Source organism: Rhinolophus sinicus, linkage group LG07, assembly GCF_036562045.2.
Source record: "Rhinolophus sinicus isolate RSC01 linkage group LG07, ASM3656204v1, whole genome shotgun sequence".
Taxonomy (NCBI): domain Eukaryota; kingdom Metazoa; phylum Chordata; class Mammalia; order Chiroptera; family Rhinolophidae; genus Rhinolophus; species Rhinolophus sinicus.
In genome coordinates this window covers 83,805,710-83,823,920 of record NC_133757.1, presented here as the reverse complement: position 1 = coordinate 83,823,920, position 18,211 = coordinate 83,805,710, and the positions used below count along the sequence as shown (strand labels likewise).

Sequence of the window (18,211 nt, the reverse complement as noted above, 5' to 3'; positions counted from 1 at the left end):
GGTAAGGTTTAGGGAACTCCAAGGTGACCTGCATATGGACTCCTCATAACCAGCCTGTGGAGATGGGCGCCATTATTATTTCCATTTTACAGGTGAAGAACGGGTAGTGCAGATGAGTCCAGTGAACTTGCCTGGCACCCACCAGCTACTAACATGGAGTCAGGTTTTAAATCCAGGTCTTTCTGATTCCAGTGTGAGATCCTCTTCTACTCTACGCTACAAGCGGCTCAGGGTGGGCTTGGAAAGACTCAACACGCTGATGCAGATATGACACACAATAGGCGACCTATTAGTCTTTCAATTGGAAAAAATGTGAAGTATGTAGTATGCGGCAGAGGGGAACAGCATGCTAGATGCTGGGTATTCACTAATGACTAAAATTAACATCTTTGTCATTTAAATTGAGGGGAGGGAGACAGACAACAGAAAAGAGGGTACACAAGAAATGTGAAGGGAAAAGGAATCAGTGATCAAAAAGGAGGTGAGGCTTGAGTTGGTGAGTCAGCTGACACCTAAAAAATGAAGAGCAGGCCTCAGAGGCAAGGTGGGGAGAGTGGAACCTGACGTTGGGGAGCGTTTGTCCAGTTGGGGGACTAAATGAGGTGGCGCTGCAGATACTTTCAGAACACAGAAGAGGCCGCCTAGAGTTCTGGGCCTTCACACTAGGAACAAGGCTCTCTCACTGCTTTGATGTCTTGACTCAAATGTCTTCTTCGCATCGAGCCCTTCCCTGGCTGTCCCATTTAAAATCTTCACGACCCAAGATGTCTCTGTTTCAACACAACGTATTTTACTTATTTCTCTTGTCTCTCACTTGCCTCCCTTACTAGACCGTGAGCACCACAGCGGTTTGAGATTTTTGTGTTCTGTGCCGCTGCACTTGCGCCTGGGACACAGGAGCAGGTTAACAAATATTTGCTAAACTAATTAATAGAACTAGGTAGGCAGAAAAGACAGCTATGGTGGCGGCCCACCTGGCTTCGCAACAGGCCCAGCCATCCCCCGACCAGGGATGAAAGCGATTCTCAGGACCGCGCTTGGCCGACTTTGCTCAACCTCAGACCAGCTTCACTCACAGGGTCTCAGGTCCTCATTCCGACTATCAGGGCCACTCGGCCATCCCTTCCCTGCAGACGCCACCGCCTCCCCGTCCCATCCCCCAACCTGCCGTCGCCGGCACCACCACCGCCGCAGTGGCGCTCGTTCTGCGCACGCTCGGCGGCGTCGGGACGCGCGACGTGCGGAAGAAGAAGACCCCTGTGCGCAGGCGCAGGACCTTCCTGGACATCGGTGGGAGGTGCGTCGGGCGCGTATGCTCTCTCTGGCCCGGCCCACCTCCCCTGTCCCCCGTCCGACGCGCACGCGCGCTGAGAGCGGAAGGGCGGGCGGGCGCGCGCACGAGGCCGGGCGGGCGGCGGAAGCGAGAGAGGCCGTCCGTGGGGGGGAGGAAGCCGGTGACTGCGCGCGCAGCGGGGACGCGGGAGGCGTGGGGGGGCGGCCGAGGCGGGCGCGCGCACGAGGCTTACTCTCGCTCGGTGGCGGCGGCGGCTTCTTTGTTTCGTGAGGAGAGGCGAGAAGCTTACTCTGCCTCCGGCCCCGCTCGGAGGGGCGGGGGAGGTGCCGGGAAGGCGGCGGTGCCGGCGGCTCCCGGTAAGGAACGCGGGCCGCGGGGGGAGCGCCGCGCGGGGCTTGGGAGGGTGGTTTGAATGGAGCCGGGGGGCCGAGGGGGGAGGGGGCCACTGGCGCCCAGAGCAGGGCTGGGGTACGGCGGCGCCCGAGGGTCAAGAAGCCTGTCCGGCACCGCGCGCGCGGGGAAAGCCACAGTGTAGCGAGGCCGCGGCGGCTACAGCATCCGCGGGCGGGTGGGGTGGGGGCCCGGGCCGCGTGGAGGCCGCGCGACCCCCGCGCGCGCTCTCGCCAGGGTCGTGGGACAAAGCTTGCTACCCCCTCGGCGGGCCAGGGGTCTCTGCGGCGGCTGCAACAATAGCCGGGCTTCGGGGATTTTCTGGCTATGTTGTAAAAGGTCCGAACCGAATATTGCCCTTTAGGGAGGCTGTGATCGCGGCTCCGTAAGAAAAAAACCCAGATGTGTCCAATGCCTCCTGGCAGCACCCCTGGGTTAGCCGACCTAAGATTTTATTTTAAAAAGCACGTATTCTAGATTTTCAAGGAAAGGTAAATAACTTGGCCCATCCCTTGCAAGTAGTGACTTCAGAATGTTTGCCCTGAGTGGTCGACAGCAAAGTGGCGGAGGACCGGCACCGTTTGCTATTGAAAGCAGTGTATTTGTTTTGCATCCTTTTCCCTTCCTCCCAATTGATTTTCCAGATGAAGGCTTTTATTTAAAGCATGGTCCTTTAAGAGAGTGTTTTGACGGTCTGGAAGACACCAGTCTTGATTTTATTTTTTTTCTCCCAGTGAATCCTTGGAAAAGTAGGGAATAAATAAGTGAAAGAGCCACTTCCCAGGAATTTGAAACAAGTTTTCGGTTTGAATTGACAGACAGAATTAGGGTTTGATTCCTTGCGCTGTTGGTCACTTAGCTGTGTGACTTTAGGTAAATAGTTTAATCTCTGTACCTTTTAGATTCCTCCTTTGTGAAATGGGAATAATGTCACAAATGGAGCTGGTGAAAGCCTGAAAATGGTTCCTGGGAAGTGAGAAGCCCTGTTGTTGCTGTCTGGTTCAATCTCCTTCTTCATTGTTCAGCAAATATCCATTGAGTCCCTAACTGGGTGTCAGATGATTGGTGGTTGGATGCCCTGAGGAGACTCTCCAATCTTGTAGGAGAACAGGTGGTAAATGTGGGAACAACTCCCCTGGGCTTTTCATTTAATCTTCACAACTCTTACTGTGAAAGGACTACAGTGGATACCCAGGGGAGTAGCTGGAGCCAGAGATCAAGGAGGCTGCCTGGAAGAGGGGGCCTCTACTCAAGAGTCAGGGAGGATGTCCAGGCTTGTTTTTTGACTGCCCTGTGATAGTCATTGTTCCCTCTGCTACACTCGCACATTGCCTTGATCCTTTCCTGTGTAGAAGTTAACTCCAGGTTGTAATTCCACATCCAGTCTTCTCTGAGGGCCATCAGAGTAGGGTGGTGTCTCCCGCAGTGTTCTTTGGGCCTGGCACATGGTAGGCCCTTAGCAAACGTTTGTGCAATGAGTAAAGGGCTCTTGGGAGGATTGAGTGAACATGTGCGTGAAGTGCTTGGTACAGGACTGATTAGTGGTGGGTTGTAAGCAGTAAACATTTTAGTTGTTGGTTTTTAACTTTCTAGGCTATTGTTTCCCAAACCTCATTCCCCCAGAAGGAGGGTGTGGGTTGGTAGTTAGTGTGGAACGGTGGTGAGGAGTGCTGTTCTGGAATCAGACCTCCTGGATTCACACTCAACTCTCTAAATCTTAGCTTGACCTTGGGCAAGGTACTTATCAGTGGGTCCCCCCACTTGTGAAACAGGCATGACAGTGATGCCACCTCAAACGGTGGTTGTGAGGATTGAATGAGATAACATACCGTGTTTCCCCAAAAATAAGACATAGCCGGACAATCAACTCTAATGTGCCTTTTGGAGCAAAAATCAATATAAGACCCGGTATATATTATATTATATTAGACCTGGTCTTATAGTGAAATAAGACCAGGTCTTATATTAATTTTTGCTCCAAGAGGCGCATTAAAGCTGATTGTCCGGCTAGGTCTTATTTTCGGGGAAACACGGTTTGAAGCTGCTTAACACACTGCAGCACCCCGCATATGGTGAGCTAGTTATATATATTTTACTAATTTGCCTTACAATCAATGCATACATAATTGTGAAAATAACAAATGTTTGTCCTCGTGCCTTCTAAAATCATTTTGTGTCTCACTCTTCTGGAGACATTGATCTTTCAGGGTTTGAGTTCGGTGGGGGTGGGTGACATCAGTGCCGTGGTCTCCAAAGTTTTTTCTGTCTGTGCAAAGCATCCCACATACACGCATTTTTATTTACATACCTTTGCCACTCCTTGTGGACCCTCAAAACCCTGGGAGGTAACCCTAGAGCACATGTGGGAAGGTGGGAGGAACCCCATATTTTGGGTGAATGTCTGGTGAAAACATTCTGCTAATGAAGAAACTGACATCCAGGGCTATTTCTTCACCTGGGGCTCTCCAGTCAGCCGTCCGGGGTTTTGATGCCAGGCTTTGCCACTTTTTTTCTTGGTGCCTCAGAGAAATGGGGTTGACAGTAGCTTACTGGCACATAATAAGTCCTCAGATTTGCCAGCTGATTTTGGCCTCGGTCATCAGGGCTGCCATGGCACAGGGGACCTATTCACATTGACAGTAGAACAAACACAATGTGAAAGGTGCCTCCTGGAGTTGTGCAAGATGTGGTCCAAGAGGGACCCATTCACACCGACCACAGATAGAACACAGTGTGAATGGAGTTGTGCAAGAAGCGGCCTAAGCACTCATTTCCCATTCATGCAGTGAACAGACGTGCACTGAGTGCCTGCCACGAGCCAGGCACTGCTAGGGGCTGGCGATTCCATCGGCAGCAGGCACGCAAGGGCCCCGTTCTGGTTCGCTCAGATCCATCTCCTTATTTGCAGAAGGGGGCAGTAATAGTACCCAGCTCGTGGGATTGCTACAGACTCAACAGCAAAATGACAAATGTAGAGTGCGTCGAAAGGTGCCTGACGCATATTGGTAGCTGTTGTCATTTATGAAGATTCCTACAATACCTTGGTGGGTACAGAATATATTTTTGTCCCTTTGCAGTAGTTCCATATGTTTTCAAGGTGGTAACGAAGGCATCAACTCCTTCATTTTGTCCTTAATACTTAAAAGTTTGTATGCTTTGCAATTTCACCATAAGGCACTAGAAAGAGGGAAGTGTGTTTGGTGGCATGGCTTTTGAAGATATCAAATGTTCATTGTTCACTTCATGTATTTCCTCATAACTTGTAACATTGATTGGAACATTTCAAAGCGAATCAAAGTTTTTTAAAAAAATTAGAATAAAAGGGGTGTGGAAAACCTATAAAAAGGAAGTAACAGCTCTAGGAATATGGGGGGAAATGTCAGAGGAGCAACATGTCAGAATTGGGTCTGAGGCCAAAATGGAGCTGCTGTTGCTGTCAACCTTATAGCTGTCACCCTGAAGAAGTATTAGGCTCATTAATATGATCAGTGATACCTTGGTTGGAGTTTTCTAGTTGCACGCGGCTGTTACTAATTTTTCAGGATATGGAATTGACAGACATGGGAAATTTGGCCTCTACTCATCTTCCTATATGGGAAAGGGCCTCGGGAAGCGCCAGGTGTAACTGGGTTTGTGGGGGGATTAGATTTCACAAGGCAGAGGAAGGGAGGGGATGCATGGGTTTCCCTCCAGTTATCTCACGGCAGGGGCTTTCTTTAGAAAACGGGATGTGTTAGCAGGACATAAACCTGCTCTGGCCCCTTCCTGGCCTTTGCACCCAGATTTGTTTCCAGAGCTTTACTTTGGGACTCATTTACTTTGCTGAAGGGGCACGTCTTCATTTTTGCATTTTGCTGAGAACAGTCTGAGTTTTGTTCAGTGTGAAGTTCACCAGCTGTGAGTGTGATCAAGGAGGATGGGCCCCAGTTTTAGTAGCAGTGGCCTTTCAAATGTCTCCTTGGGCTGCTTTAGATTCCTCTTTAGGCAGCAGGTCAGCCCCACTGGCTCAGGAAACAGGTGGCCACATGACAGTTGCTGCTTCACCTGTGACAGTTGGAGACTTGAGGCGGCAGGGTTTGAAGTGTGCCATCCTGACTTGCCCGGAGTGGTGTCCCAGTAAAGTATCACGGTCCTAATGGTGACACTCACTGCACCCTGTGAGCTGCATCTGGCCCTGGTGACCACTGATCACAGCCTGGGCTGCACGTGTGCTGAGTGCCTTGGCCACCTCCACAGAACACCCCCTATGTGCTCCTGCCTGGAGGAGGGCTTCCCTTTGCCCGCACTCCACACCCTGCCAGGCTCTCCTCTGCTTTCTGATCCTCAGCCGGAATCAGTTACTCAAGACAGACTTGAGGCAGGATTCTACTTCCTGTGTGGTTTGGGGCAAATGACTTAACCTCTCTGACCATACAATCCTGTTACTCCCGTAGTCTCCACACTTGTCAGTATTGAACGAAGGGGATGTGAGTTGGGGCTGAAATCTAGCCTGGCTGGGCTTTGCCAAGCTTGGCGTCAGGGCTGAGCAGCCCCAAGTCTCAGGAATAAGCCATTTCCGCAGGGTCACCTTGGTCGTCCTTGACCCCCCTTGCCCCACATCTGTTCCATCAGCCTGTTCAGAGAAATCTAAAACCATCATCAGATTGAGCCACTGCCCTGCCCAGAATATTCCAGTGGTTTCCCATTGCACCTGGAGTAAGACTTCTCCTTCCTCACCACTGCCTTCAAGGTCTGCCATCTGCTCTCCTACCCGTCTCCGACCTCATCTGCCACACACCCCTTGCCCCCAGGTCCCACCCCAGGGCCTTTGCACTTGCTGGTCCCTCTGCCCATAGATAGCCATGTGACTCCCATTTCACTTCAGGTCTCTGCTCAGATATGTCCCCATCACTGAGACCATTCCTGGCCACCATGATTGAAAGAGCACCTTCCATCAGCTAAACTGTTTGCTTGATTATTTTTTCATAGCACTTCTACCTCCTACATGATGTCATGTCATATTTGTGTATGTGCTTGTCTCTGTCACTCAGTTATCAGTCCCACCAGGCAGGGACTTTGTTCTCTGCTAGATGCCCATTGCCTGGAACCTTGCTCAGCCCAGAGTGGGTCTTTGGGTGGCTGGGAGTGCCTGTCCCAAGTGATACTCGGCAGGTGTGGGTGCCATGCCTCCCAGCTCAGTCTTGCCCACGCTTGCAGTTTCTGAGCTCCCACCTTGGAAGCCTGCTCTCCTGCCCTCTCCCCGCGTCGTGCTCAGTGTTGCATATGCACAGCAGGCACCACAACATACCCAGCGGTGAGTAATGACATCCATCTAGGTTTGGCCAGCCTTCAGGGGACCAGGGTGAGGAGGGATTTGTAAAACTTGTTGCAATTACCTGAGGTGTGTTTGTGTTGGGCCATGTCCTGACTCTGGGTCATGGTCAAAAGAGTTTGAAAAGCGTCCATCTAGTGGATAGATAGGACGGTGTTCGTGTTCTTACCGTGTGGACACTATACCTGTCTTCTGGATTAGACTGTGAACTGCCTCAGGGCAGAAAACCAGTGGTTTTCAGGTGAATGAAAAAGTTTTTAAAGAGTAAGGGGTGGATTCCAACGAATAAAGTGATACATAATTCCCAGTGCTAAAAATAATACCTGTTAACAATTTGGCTTGTCTACCTTTTAGATACCTACCCTGCTTCCCTGAAAGCAAGACCTAGCCAGACAATCAGCTCTAATGCGTCTTTTGGAGCAAAAATTAATATAAGACCTGGTATTATTTTATATTATACCTGGTCTTATACTAAAGTTAGACCGGATCTTATATTAATTTTTGCTCCGGAATACACATTAGAACTGATTGTCCGGCTAGGTCTTATTTTCGGGGAAACATGGTAGAACTGAGTTTCTCATTGATCATCATGACATGACTTTTTCCTTTCTGAAAGGCATTCCCTTTTAAATGTAGGGCAAGGTTTTGCTGCTTAATTATATTGCAAGGAAAATGCTACAGGACACCCAGCATTGGGGAAGCACAGTCTCAGGAATAAGCCATTTCCTCTGGATCCTTAAGACCACAGATGCCTCGCCCCTTAAGTCCATCCCAGGTTCAAGGACTAGAGCGCCCCACAGCATCAGGTCCCGTGTGGAGGCTTTTCTTAGTAGAGTGAGTATTCAGAGGGAAATGTTTTGTATTTTAAATGTAATGAAGGGGGCTGGTTTTGCCCAGCTGCCCTGGATGGCTTTGAGCACCCTGCCATAACTTGACTGCCCTGTTGTATCTGCTGATGAAACGTGTTTCTCCACACCCAAAGACTACATGGCAGATATCCTGGGGCCAACCTGGGGCTGTTTTTCTGGCAGCAAAACAAACCATAATTCCAGCAAGCAGATATTAGAGGGTCCCTGCTACAATGGCTGGCCATCAGGGTCCTTTTTTATTTATAAGAGAAAAGCAAGGGTGTTAGGAAAGAAGAAACTAGACCTTTAATCCTCCAGCAGTCTGGTTCCTCATTTGAATGGCGACAGACGTTTCTATTTTAAATGATAATTTTGATGAAGTTGAAAGTAGATGGAAAATAATGCAGTCCTCAGACCCTTTCATTTTTCTCTTTTATTTCCACAGAAGGCATCTTTTCTGGGTATTTAATTCTCGGGTATTTTTCTGACCTAGGGTTGTTTTCTTTTAAGTGTTTTATAAAAATCTGATTACAAAAGTAATAGAGGATTAAATGTCTAAGTTTTGCTTTGTCTTGTGCACCTGAAACTAATTAATAAAAAAAAAAAAAAAAAAAAAAAAAAAAAAAAAAAAAAAAAAAAAAAAAGTAATAGAGGATTATTGTAAAAGACAAACACACATAAAGGAAAAAAACACTAGAAATCCGTGATGTGGAAAATGTACGTTCCCCATCCAGAAAGCTGTGTGCTGCCCGCTGCCAACCAGTTTGGTATATATTTTCTTTGGGCTGGCTTCTAGGCTTAGATTAACGTGTACACAGTACAGTTGACCCTTGAACAATGTGTGGGTTAGGGGTCCCCCCTTCCCCACCCCACCCAGTTGAAAATCTACGTGTAACTTTTGACTTCTCCAAAACTAAACTAATAGCCTACTGTTGACCAGAAGCTTAGCGATAATATAAACAGTCAACTAACACATTCGTTGTGTGTTACGTGTATTATATACTGTATTATAATTTGGAGAAAAAGAAAATGTTAAGAAAATCATAAATAAGAGAAAAAAATATATTTACAGTATTGAAAAAAATCTTCATATAAGTGGACCCATGCAGTTCAAACCATGTTCAGGGGTCTGCCTACCAAAATGGGGCTCATTCCAAGCACTTTGACTCTTTCCCCTGCTTCTTTTGGATCATCCTGTGTCCACGTGCACAGAGCTCCCTCATTCATTGTTAACGGTGCCACGACTTCTGCAGCACGGATCATGGGGGCATTTTATGGTGGTTTGGCAATTGAGGTGGTTCTCAGAGAAATCGAGGTACTGTGGCCAAGTCACTTCCAGACCCTTTGGCCCTAGGAACCCGGGAGCCTGTTTTTATCTGTGTCCTCCTGAACGTCTTAATTTTCAGCTTTTTGATTCTTGCCCCTAGTAGTTTGACTTCCAGTCACATTCCTTTGGGCTGCATGCCTGGATTCCCAGGCTCCCTTCCTCCTCATGGAGCCGTGATGCACCCAACCCATGTGCCACACACATCTGGATTACGCTCCCAGACACACATGCTAGCGGTTTCGCCATTTTGGCCCCTGCATTCCCTTGTTCGTCATTTCTTTCTCATCCGCTTAGGTGCGGCTGTCTGGTTTGAGATGGATCTCAGTGTTGTGTGAAGACGCGTTCCCTTTCCCAGCCCAGAGACCAAGTGACAGGTCAGAGAGAGACTTGCTTCAGGAATCCGGGCAGCACCATAGAAGCCACCCGAAACCTCCGAGACCTGACTTAGCATGACCTCGGGGACCCAAGGAATTTGCTGGAAAAGCCAGCTCTTTAGTTTGCTGTAGAGAAAAGGGCACGGGTGTTTGGTGATGAAGGAAGGGGTGGCGAAAAGGGGCGTCCCTTGCCCTCTTTCTTCTCGAATTCCTATCTGGCCCTCCTGGGTAGGCATCTCGCTGGAGGACAGCGGTACCCCATCCCACACCCGTCCCAGCTCTCAGCAGGGCCAGGCCCACCCCCGCCCCTCAGGAAGGGTTGGCTGGCACATTTTGTGGCAGTGGGAACCTGGAGGTTAGGTTCCCAGGTTAGGAACTCAATCCTGCCCATTGAGTTCCAGGCTGGACTTTGCCCAGTGCTGTGCTGCTCTTCAGGGAGCCGCTGCCCCTCCAGTTCTGCAGTTTGCCTTGTGTAGACTCTGCTTCTGGACGGGACAGGCGAGCGAGGTGTCGTGAGCGCCGAGGGCCGGGAGCATTAATCCAGGTTTGCCCTGCAGGGAGGCTACACTTAGGGAGTTCTCCAGAGTGGTTACTTATTATGTGGCTCATTCCCTCATCTCTGTATGGGGAAAGAAGGGTGGAAGGACTTCATCTGAGTGACACTTCTAGGACAGCAGTGACCAGTAATAAGCAATTGCTCGGTAAATGTGAGGACCCTCAATTTCAGCAGAAGTGTGGTAGCACATCCTGCCTGTCTGAGCCTTGCATGTGTTAGCTCATCTCATGCTGGCTGTGACCCCTGATGGAGGCACGGGTCTCAGCTCCAGCCTACAGAGGAGGAACCAGAAGCTCAGGTCACGTCACTCACCCAGCGTTGCGCACATGGCAGATGACAGAGTCCATGCTCGAAGTTTGGGTTGCCCTGCAGCCTGGCCTTGTGACCCCAGCTCCTCCACTGACCTGCTGTGTGGTTGCCGAGCCTCAGGGACCTCTCTGTCCGCAAGGCCAGTGATAGTCCTTGCGTGTCGTGTGGTGGTGAAGGCCTGGTGAGGATATCCGGGTCCTGCCCACCAAATCCAGGTCCTGCCCACAGCCCTGCTTCCCTCTCGGGCTGGATCCTCCTCCCTGTAATTTCTTTGTGACTCAGCAATTGTAAGTCACCAGGGGCAGGGGCAAGTCACAATCCCCTTGGATATTAAAGTATTCCTTCCCTTCTATCCCATGAGCTTGAGGTAGTAGAGGGAAACCTGTTTCCTCTGCTCACACTTCTGACACCAGACGTTGATTTCCCGCATCAAGCAATTCTCCAAGTTTCTGCGCACCAACTGGGTATTCTGCAGTTCCGTTCTGGGAGTAAGTGCACTTAGTGCAGACTCCACAGGTTAAGGGCGCAGTCCCCCAAACTGTCCCCACTTCTGATGCCAGTCACAGCTAGTGGGCCCTCAGGCTCCCCACTCTTCTGTCTGACTTAGCTGCAAATCAGGAGTTCCCAGAACTCCCTCCTCAGTTTTGAAAATGTGCTAGAACATCTCATAAAATTCAAGGAGACATTTACTTATGTTTCCCAGTTTATTCTAAAGAATTAGACGTACAGTCAGATGAAGAGATACAGAAGGTGAGGTCGGAAAGGGTCCTGGGTGCAGGCGCTTCTGTTCTCGTGGAGTTGGGATGCGTCCCCCTCCTTTCATGTGGGTATGTTCACCAACCCAGAAGGTTCTGGACGGTGTAATTTAGTTTTTATGGAAGCTGCACCACGTAAGTGATCAGTTAACTCAAACCCCAGCCCTTCTCTCCTCCCCGGAGGTTGGGGAGTTTGACTGAAAGTTTCAAGCTTCTAACCATGGCTTTGTCTTTTTGGCAGCCAACCCCCATCCTGAAGCTTTCTAGGAACAAACCTCATTAGAACAAAAGGCGTGTGTATCACTCAGGAATTTCTAAGGGATTTTGGAGCTCTATGGAATATGCTGCTATCACCCCTGTCACTTAGGAAATTACAAGGGTTTTAGAAGCTCTGTGTCAGGTATAGAAGGTAGAAAGCAAATACATATTTTTTGGTATGTCACAGGTAGACAAAAATCTCTTAAACGGGACCCCCCCCAAACCATTAACCATAAAGGAACAAACTTGATAAATCAGACATGATTAAAATTGAGAATCTCCTTTTCATCACAAGACACCAGTAAGTGAGCACATGTGAGTCATAGACTGGGACATGGTAATGCCAACCACTTATTCCCAATCAAATGTTAGCAAAAACGTAGAACCTTTACAGAAGTGGCTATTTCACTGGCCAGTAAGAATACGGAAAGGTGTTCAGCACCATTAGTCATAAGGGAAATACCAATTAAAACTGTAATGAGATATGATTATACATATGCCCAAAGGACGTTACAAACTAGAAAGACTGACAGCGCCCAGTGCTGGTGTTGACGTGGAGAAACTGGAAGGCTGACGCACTGCGGGGGTAGAGGGTTGGGGAGGGCGGTGTGTCAGACCTCAGTCCTAGTTGGGAAAAGCACACTATCCACCCAAGCTAAGTTAAGCTTTCCTTATGGCCAACAGTTCGAGTTTTGGATACCCAAGAAAAATGAGCACCCACGCTCCCCAGATGATGTTGTTTGTAGCAGCTTTATTCGCGCTAGTCCAAACCTAGTAGCCTGAGATCCATGAACAGGACAAATAAGCACAAATGACTGCTACCCAGCAACATGCATACCCCCGCCCAGATAAGCCAGAGGACGCTGCTGTGTGATCTTCTTTTCAGATGCAGTTCAATATCAGGTGAAACTAACGTGCAGTGGTCGAGGCCGGACTGTGGTTCTGCCTGGGAGGAGGGTCTTACTGGGAAAGGGGCCGAGGGTGCCTTCTGAAATGTTGGAAGTGCGATGTCGGGTCTAGGCTTCATGCAGCCGTGCACCTAGAATCGGGCACTTCAGGTATGCTGCACCTCAGGTCAGGTAAATGAAAGGAAGAGCCCCTCCCTCCTCAGCACTGCACTGAGGATCAGAGAGCCGCTCCCGGTTCCACTTGTCCTGTCGTCTCCAGCACGACGGCGCATGCCCACTTGCAGGCCAGCACTTGGTTGGGCACCTCAGTGTGTGATGGAGCCCTACCTGTTGTGCTGCTTAGGACAGCTTTGTATCGTGTCTGCGCTTTTGTTGGGTCCCCATTACTGTTGCTCCCCCATGTGTCTGAGCTTTCACTCCAGAAGCATTGCTGGTAGTGGCTCTGTGCGCTTCCTGCTTCGTTGCAGCCTGACCCTTCAGAGGTGGCAGCTTCTGAAGCAAATATCATTTTCAAAGTTGTGAAGTGCTGTGCTTCTCGGAAGCCAACATTGCCATATTTGGGCACGGGAGTCTTTTTGTGTGCCCTCCAGTATCTGTGGTGGCCTCTGTGTATTGTCGATGAAGTTAGCACTGCTGAGTGGAGGCAGGTAATTCCTAGAGGTGCCATGCGCTTTGATGGGAAGAAGAGGGGGAAAGGCTGATTCTAAGTATAAACCACCTTTAGAGGAGCCATCATTCCAAAGACACTTCCAGTGTTGGCTGGTTGGCATGTCTGCCTTTAGACAGGGAGATGATGTCCCCGAGGTGGCATGGAGTCTGTTTTGCTGTCAGTTGCAGTTGGCTTGACTTAGAGACCTCCAGGTGAGAAAGAAACCCTGGACTGCCAGATGCTGCAGGAATCCTTAAGGATTTGCAGGACCACTGTGCCTCTTCCCACCTCACTGCAGTGCTCTGTGGACCTGAAAGGGCCTGTGGACGAAGAGGGGCCAGAGGGGAGCCCTGGGGCGCCATAATTGTCCACGCAGCTGCAGCCATGTCCGTGTCATTTGGCTTCACCTGTGAAATGTGACCACAGGGGCATCCTCCCCTGGACTAGAGGTTTCAGACTCCAGAATCAGCATTTTAGCAAAAGAAATACAGGGCACAGACCTGTGTCACATGGCAGAGACTTAGATGGCATCTCAGGATCAAACAGGATTCTGTTTCCTTGGCAGAATGTGTGAATATCCACATAGAAGTGAATTAGATCAGGTTTTGCTCCCAAATGAATTTGTATCAAATATATCTGTATTTTAAAATTTGTGGGTCCCCCGTTCCCCAACCCCAGCTTATTGGGTTTGGATTTGTGGGGAAGTGATTGTGAGCAGACAGCAATTTTCCGGGACTCTGTATGGTTGATTTAAGGTCCAGTACGGAGGCTCTTTGCACTTTGGAGGAAATCCAGGACGCCCAGAGGCTGGGAGAGCGTTTTCCTCACACTGGGGTCTGTTCCCATCAGGCCACTGTGCCGGCCGCTGGTGCCTGCCCTGCCCTCCCTGCCGAGGTTTTGGACCCTCTCTGCTCCAATTATTTGATCAGGAAACTGGAATGAAGAAGTTTGGGCTTTTCATCTATTATCGAGGAAAATAACCCCACCTTTCAAATTAAGTATTTTATTAATCAAGAGAAGTGAAAGTGTTCTTACACTTCTTAACAGGATTTGTCCCTTAGAATCAGAAGTGCCCAGTAAAGTTTAGGGGCAACAAGATTCCTTTTGGAAACCAAAGCAAAAACCATGTATGTGACATGCCAACAGGAAAGGGGCTTTCCTTCCCCCCCCTTCTACCCCCCCCCCTTCAAGCCGCTGTTCCTTAGTCTAGTTGTGTAGGACACAGCTCCCTGGCCCTTGCTGGTATTGCGCTCCCCCGGCTGAGACAGTCGGTCACCGGTTGTCAGTAGTCAGTCGGCCTCTCACGGCAGCTCTCAGTGGCTGCCGGCCACTCAGGTAGCACATGGCAGCTCGGTCTGGCTGCCGACCATTCACGCTAGCCACTGGCCGCTCACAGCAGCTCACAACAGTCCATGGCAGCCCATAGCAGCTCACATCAACTTCCCGCTGCTCACGGCAGCCCAGCCCCAGGGAGAGCTGTTGTTCACAATCGTAGTTGTAGAGGGCGCAGCTCACTGGCCCATGTGGGAATCAACCAGCAGCCTCAGCGTTAGGAGGCTGGATGGCTCAGATCCGCCCTCACTGCTCTGGGGGCTCTGAGGATCCCCACCGGCCCTCTCTCCCCACACACCTCCTCCTCTGCTCTGCTGGGAGGGAGGGGTAAGGAGGGCGGAGTTGCTTCTTCCTCTCTTCAGGACCAGCAAGCGCTTAACTTCTGTGTCTGGTGGGTGATGAGTGATTTTAAGCTTCTGTATTCTTTTTGTGTTTTCCAGATTTCAGCACTGAGGCTGTATTACTCCATCATGATGAAAGAGGTTATTAAAGAGAATTTTATTTAAGGCTGTATAACTACATAACAGATTAAGGATTACCTGAAAATTGAACACTTACTGTAGAGAGCCTTTATAAAATTTATCAGCTCCTCTTAGCAAGCATGATTTATCAACATTAGATACTTTTTTAAGCTTATTTATTTATGGTTCTTTATGGAGGTTCTAGGTCAGAGTTCCGGGTATCAGTTTTTAGTTTACAACAACCGTCACCAAACTTTGCACACTTGATTATCACTGTCGAAGTATTTGAGATATCAGAGTGCCATTCATGTAAATACTTATTTTTAAGTGTACCTACTTTTTAAACTTAAATTCACTTATTTTAAAGGAAACTTGGTCTCGCTGCCTTAAATGGAAAACCAGTGTCACTTGCCATGACTGTTTGGTTTTGTTGAATTTACAAGGGTCCGGTCAGATGCTGTTGCCAGCAAAGGATTTGGGCCTTAGTCATGCTCTCCTTTTTTGTTCAGTTGGAAGGTGAGCATTTGAGCAGTGTGCTGTGAAGTGCAGGCCAGCGTCACCCTTTGCTGTAATCAGAAGCGAGGCACCCACCTTACTTAGGGGACTTTGATTTGATTTTGTGTGCCTGATGTATGCCCTCCTTCCAGGGGAATAGAGGAGAAAGATCTTGGTGACAGGGGCTTGCATGTCAAATGTGCCAGCTCCTTGTCAGATGGGTGCTTCTAACATGACTGGTCCTCCCGCGATACCCTGACCCACCTAGCCGATGGCCATGACCCCCAGACTGACTGAGACTTTTTTCCAGCAGGAGGCCACTGTCTGCAGCTCCTGTGAAGATGTCCACTCCAGACCCACCCCTGGGCGGAACTCCTCGGCCAGGCCCTTCCCCGGGCCCTGGCCCCTCTCCTGGAGCCATGCTGGGCCCTAGCCCGGGTCCCTCCCCTGGCTCTGCCCACAGCATGATGGGGCCCAGCCCAGGGCCTCCCTCAGCAGGACACCCCATCCCAAGCCAGGGGCCTGGAGGGTACGCTCAGGACAACATGCACCAGATGCACAAGGTAGGGAGCCCTGGCCCCCCGTCCTGACCAGCTCGTCTGCGTGATTAGAGCTGGGAGGGGGAGCCGTGCATCCTGGCCCCTGCTGGGGCTGGCGGCCATGTCTGTCCGCACTGCCCCCACCCCCGCACCCCAGCCCCGTGTCTCCCACACCCATTCTACATGGGAAATGTGGTAACGTTGCTCCTAAGTTGCCTTTGGATAAAAATGTTCAGATCCCTAAAAGATAGCTTAAGGCACGTGGTCTCCACTGGGGTTGCTCTGCGTACCCAGGGAACCCACAGAGCAGGGCAATGTAGGCCCTTTGTCCCACACTCGGGCACCACCGTCTCACCGCTTACCTGACCTGATCAGGTCTCCTTTTGCCAATGAGGTGAAAAAACCTCTCAACACAAATAGTTTTCCTTTCTTTCTCTGTGTTCCTGGGAGGTGGTTGGAGGAAACAAGGAACTATCTCCTTATATAGATTAGCATTAGCAGGAAAAGGTGCCATTTCCCAGCCTCAGGGACCACAGGAGGCCTTCAGGTGAAAGATGCCCGTGGTGTGGCCTGGGGTGAGGGGTCCTTGCTGACCCTCCGGGCTCCCTACCAGGGCTGCCCATGTGATTGCACCATATTCCACTTCATCCCCACCCCCATCCATCAGGTATAGGTGGGTGTTATGCCCATTTTACAGATGAGAACCAGGGTCTCAGAGAGATGGTCGCTCAGCTAGTAGGTGGCAGAGCTGTCTCATCCCTCCGTCGCTGTCTGTACCCCAGGCCTGTGACACCTCAGTGGCTTCTAGCATAGCAAGGAAACCCCCTCCCTGCCTTCCCATCTCCTGTACATTTCTGTTAACTTCGGGACAGTATGTCTCGTCACTGCCTTGCTGGGAAGCTGTTGGTGACTCACTCCTCCACACACACACTGGTTAGGCCAGCTTCTCCTTTAGCACAGCCCTCTCTATCCTTCTCCGCCCCTTTTATTTCTTCCTCCTAGAATTGCTCATACAAACATGCACGTTCACAGACGTCTGTCAGAGGCCTGCCATGTGTCCACCCAGTGTCCGGAGCCTAGGAGCCGCGTCTGATGATGACAGGACACCCCCCTGTCTGTACTGAGCTCATGCTCTGGGTGGAAGCAAGCCGATCGGGCAGCTCTTCCAGCCCAGGAAAGAGGGTGTGGAGGGCAGGCCCGCACCCAGGGCTCCTGTCAGCCTCCTGAGGGCCCCACTCATTTCTGGTACAGGCAGCTGCTCATGTCCCAGCCAGACACCCTCTCAGCCTCCTCTCACTGCACATACTGAGCTGCAGTTGACTTTGCTGGGTCACCCATTAAACTAAATTCCCGGAGAGCGGGACATTTGCGTCACCAGGGCCTAGCAGAGTGCCCTGGGAGTGTCTTGGGACATGTCCCCATAGGCAGCCATTCCCATAGAGGAAGTGCTCCGTGCTGAGCGTTAGGAGGAAAGTAGGTGTCATCGATCAGCCACGGCCTGAGAGTGCCTCCTAGGAGGGACAGAACGATGGCACAGACAGACTCCCTCAGCTAGCGGGCAGGAGGCTGCCCTCGGCTCAGTGAGGACATCTGACATGTGGGTACCATACTTGTGGACAGGAGTTTCTATGTAGCCCTCTTATTTACAGTCTCGCAAGGAAGAGAGTCCCTAATCTAAAGATTTGTGGTTATGAGGTCTCCTTATGACAATGAACAGAGAGTCTTACGTCCTAGCTAAAACTGCCCCAACCAGAACTGTCACTCGTGTCCTTTCCTCATGGGGTTTTGGCCATCTGAAAGTGTCTTCCTGCTCTCGCCAGGCACCCTGGTCCAGTTGTCCCCTTGCCTCCGGACCCCCAGTTTCCCAGGCAGTCACCCTCCCCTGGACGGCATTATTTTATGCATCTGCGGGACACATCAGTAGCTGTCAGTTCCATGTCTTAGACATAAGCTGATTGGTCATGTTCGCGATTCAGTAAATACCGTGGCGACATTGGGTGGATGTTTTCAGTGACATTGAACTTCTCTCGGGTAATGCTTTGCTGTGACACCTCCTCCTGCTCCTGCTGATGGTGCCTTGTCATTGCCCCCTCGCAGCCAATGGAGTCCATGCATGAGAAAGGCATGTCAGACGACCCCCGCTACAACCAGATGAAGGGGATGGGGATGCGGTCGGGTGGCCACACAGGAATGGGCCCCCCGCCGAGCCCCATGGACCAGCACTCCCAAGGTATTACCTTGTTTCCCTTCTTGCCTCATGTTGGTCACCCCCCGGAGTCCTGAGGTCATTTTCCTAATCGGGTCTCCCCCAGGCAGGACTTAGGCCGGTGGGAGACCCGCTTCAGGAGGCTATGGAGCTTGGCCTTGGCTGGTGCCCTGCTCAGGCCATCTTGTCTCAGGGAAGC

At 50.5% G+C, this 18,211-nt stretch overlaps 1 protein-coding gene across 4 annotated transcripts in view; it reads left to right on the top strand.

The window, feature by feature from the left end:
* Positions 1–1,360: 1,360 nt before the first annotated feature.
* The window catches only part of SMARCA4 (SWI/SNF related BAF chromatin remodeling complex subunit ATPase 4), an 85,331-nt gene continuing 68,480 nt past the window's right edge, over positions 1,361–18,211 (top strand). For 3 of the 4 annotated variants that reach the window (XM_074338174.1, XM_074338173.1, XM_074338172.1), the window contains exons 1-3: positions 1,489–1,650; positions 15,578–15,830; positions 17,904–18,036. In XM_074338174.1, the coding sequence (XP_074194275.1) occupies positions 15,609–15,830; positions 17,904–18,036 (355 nt within the window). In that variant the 5' untranslated portion in view covers positions 1,489–1,650; positions 15,578–15,608. Of the gene's footprint in view, positions 1,651–14,751; positions 14,794–15,577; positions 15,831–17,903; positions 18,037–18,211 lie in introns of all 4 variants that reach the window. The other variant, XM_074338171.1, reaches the window with a different exon arrangement.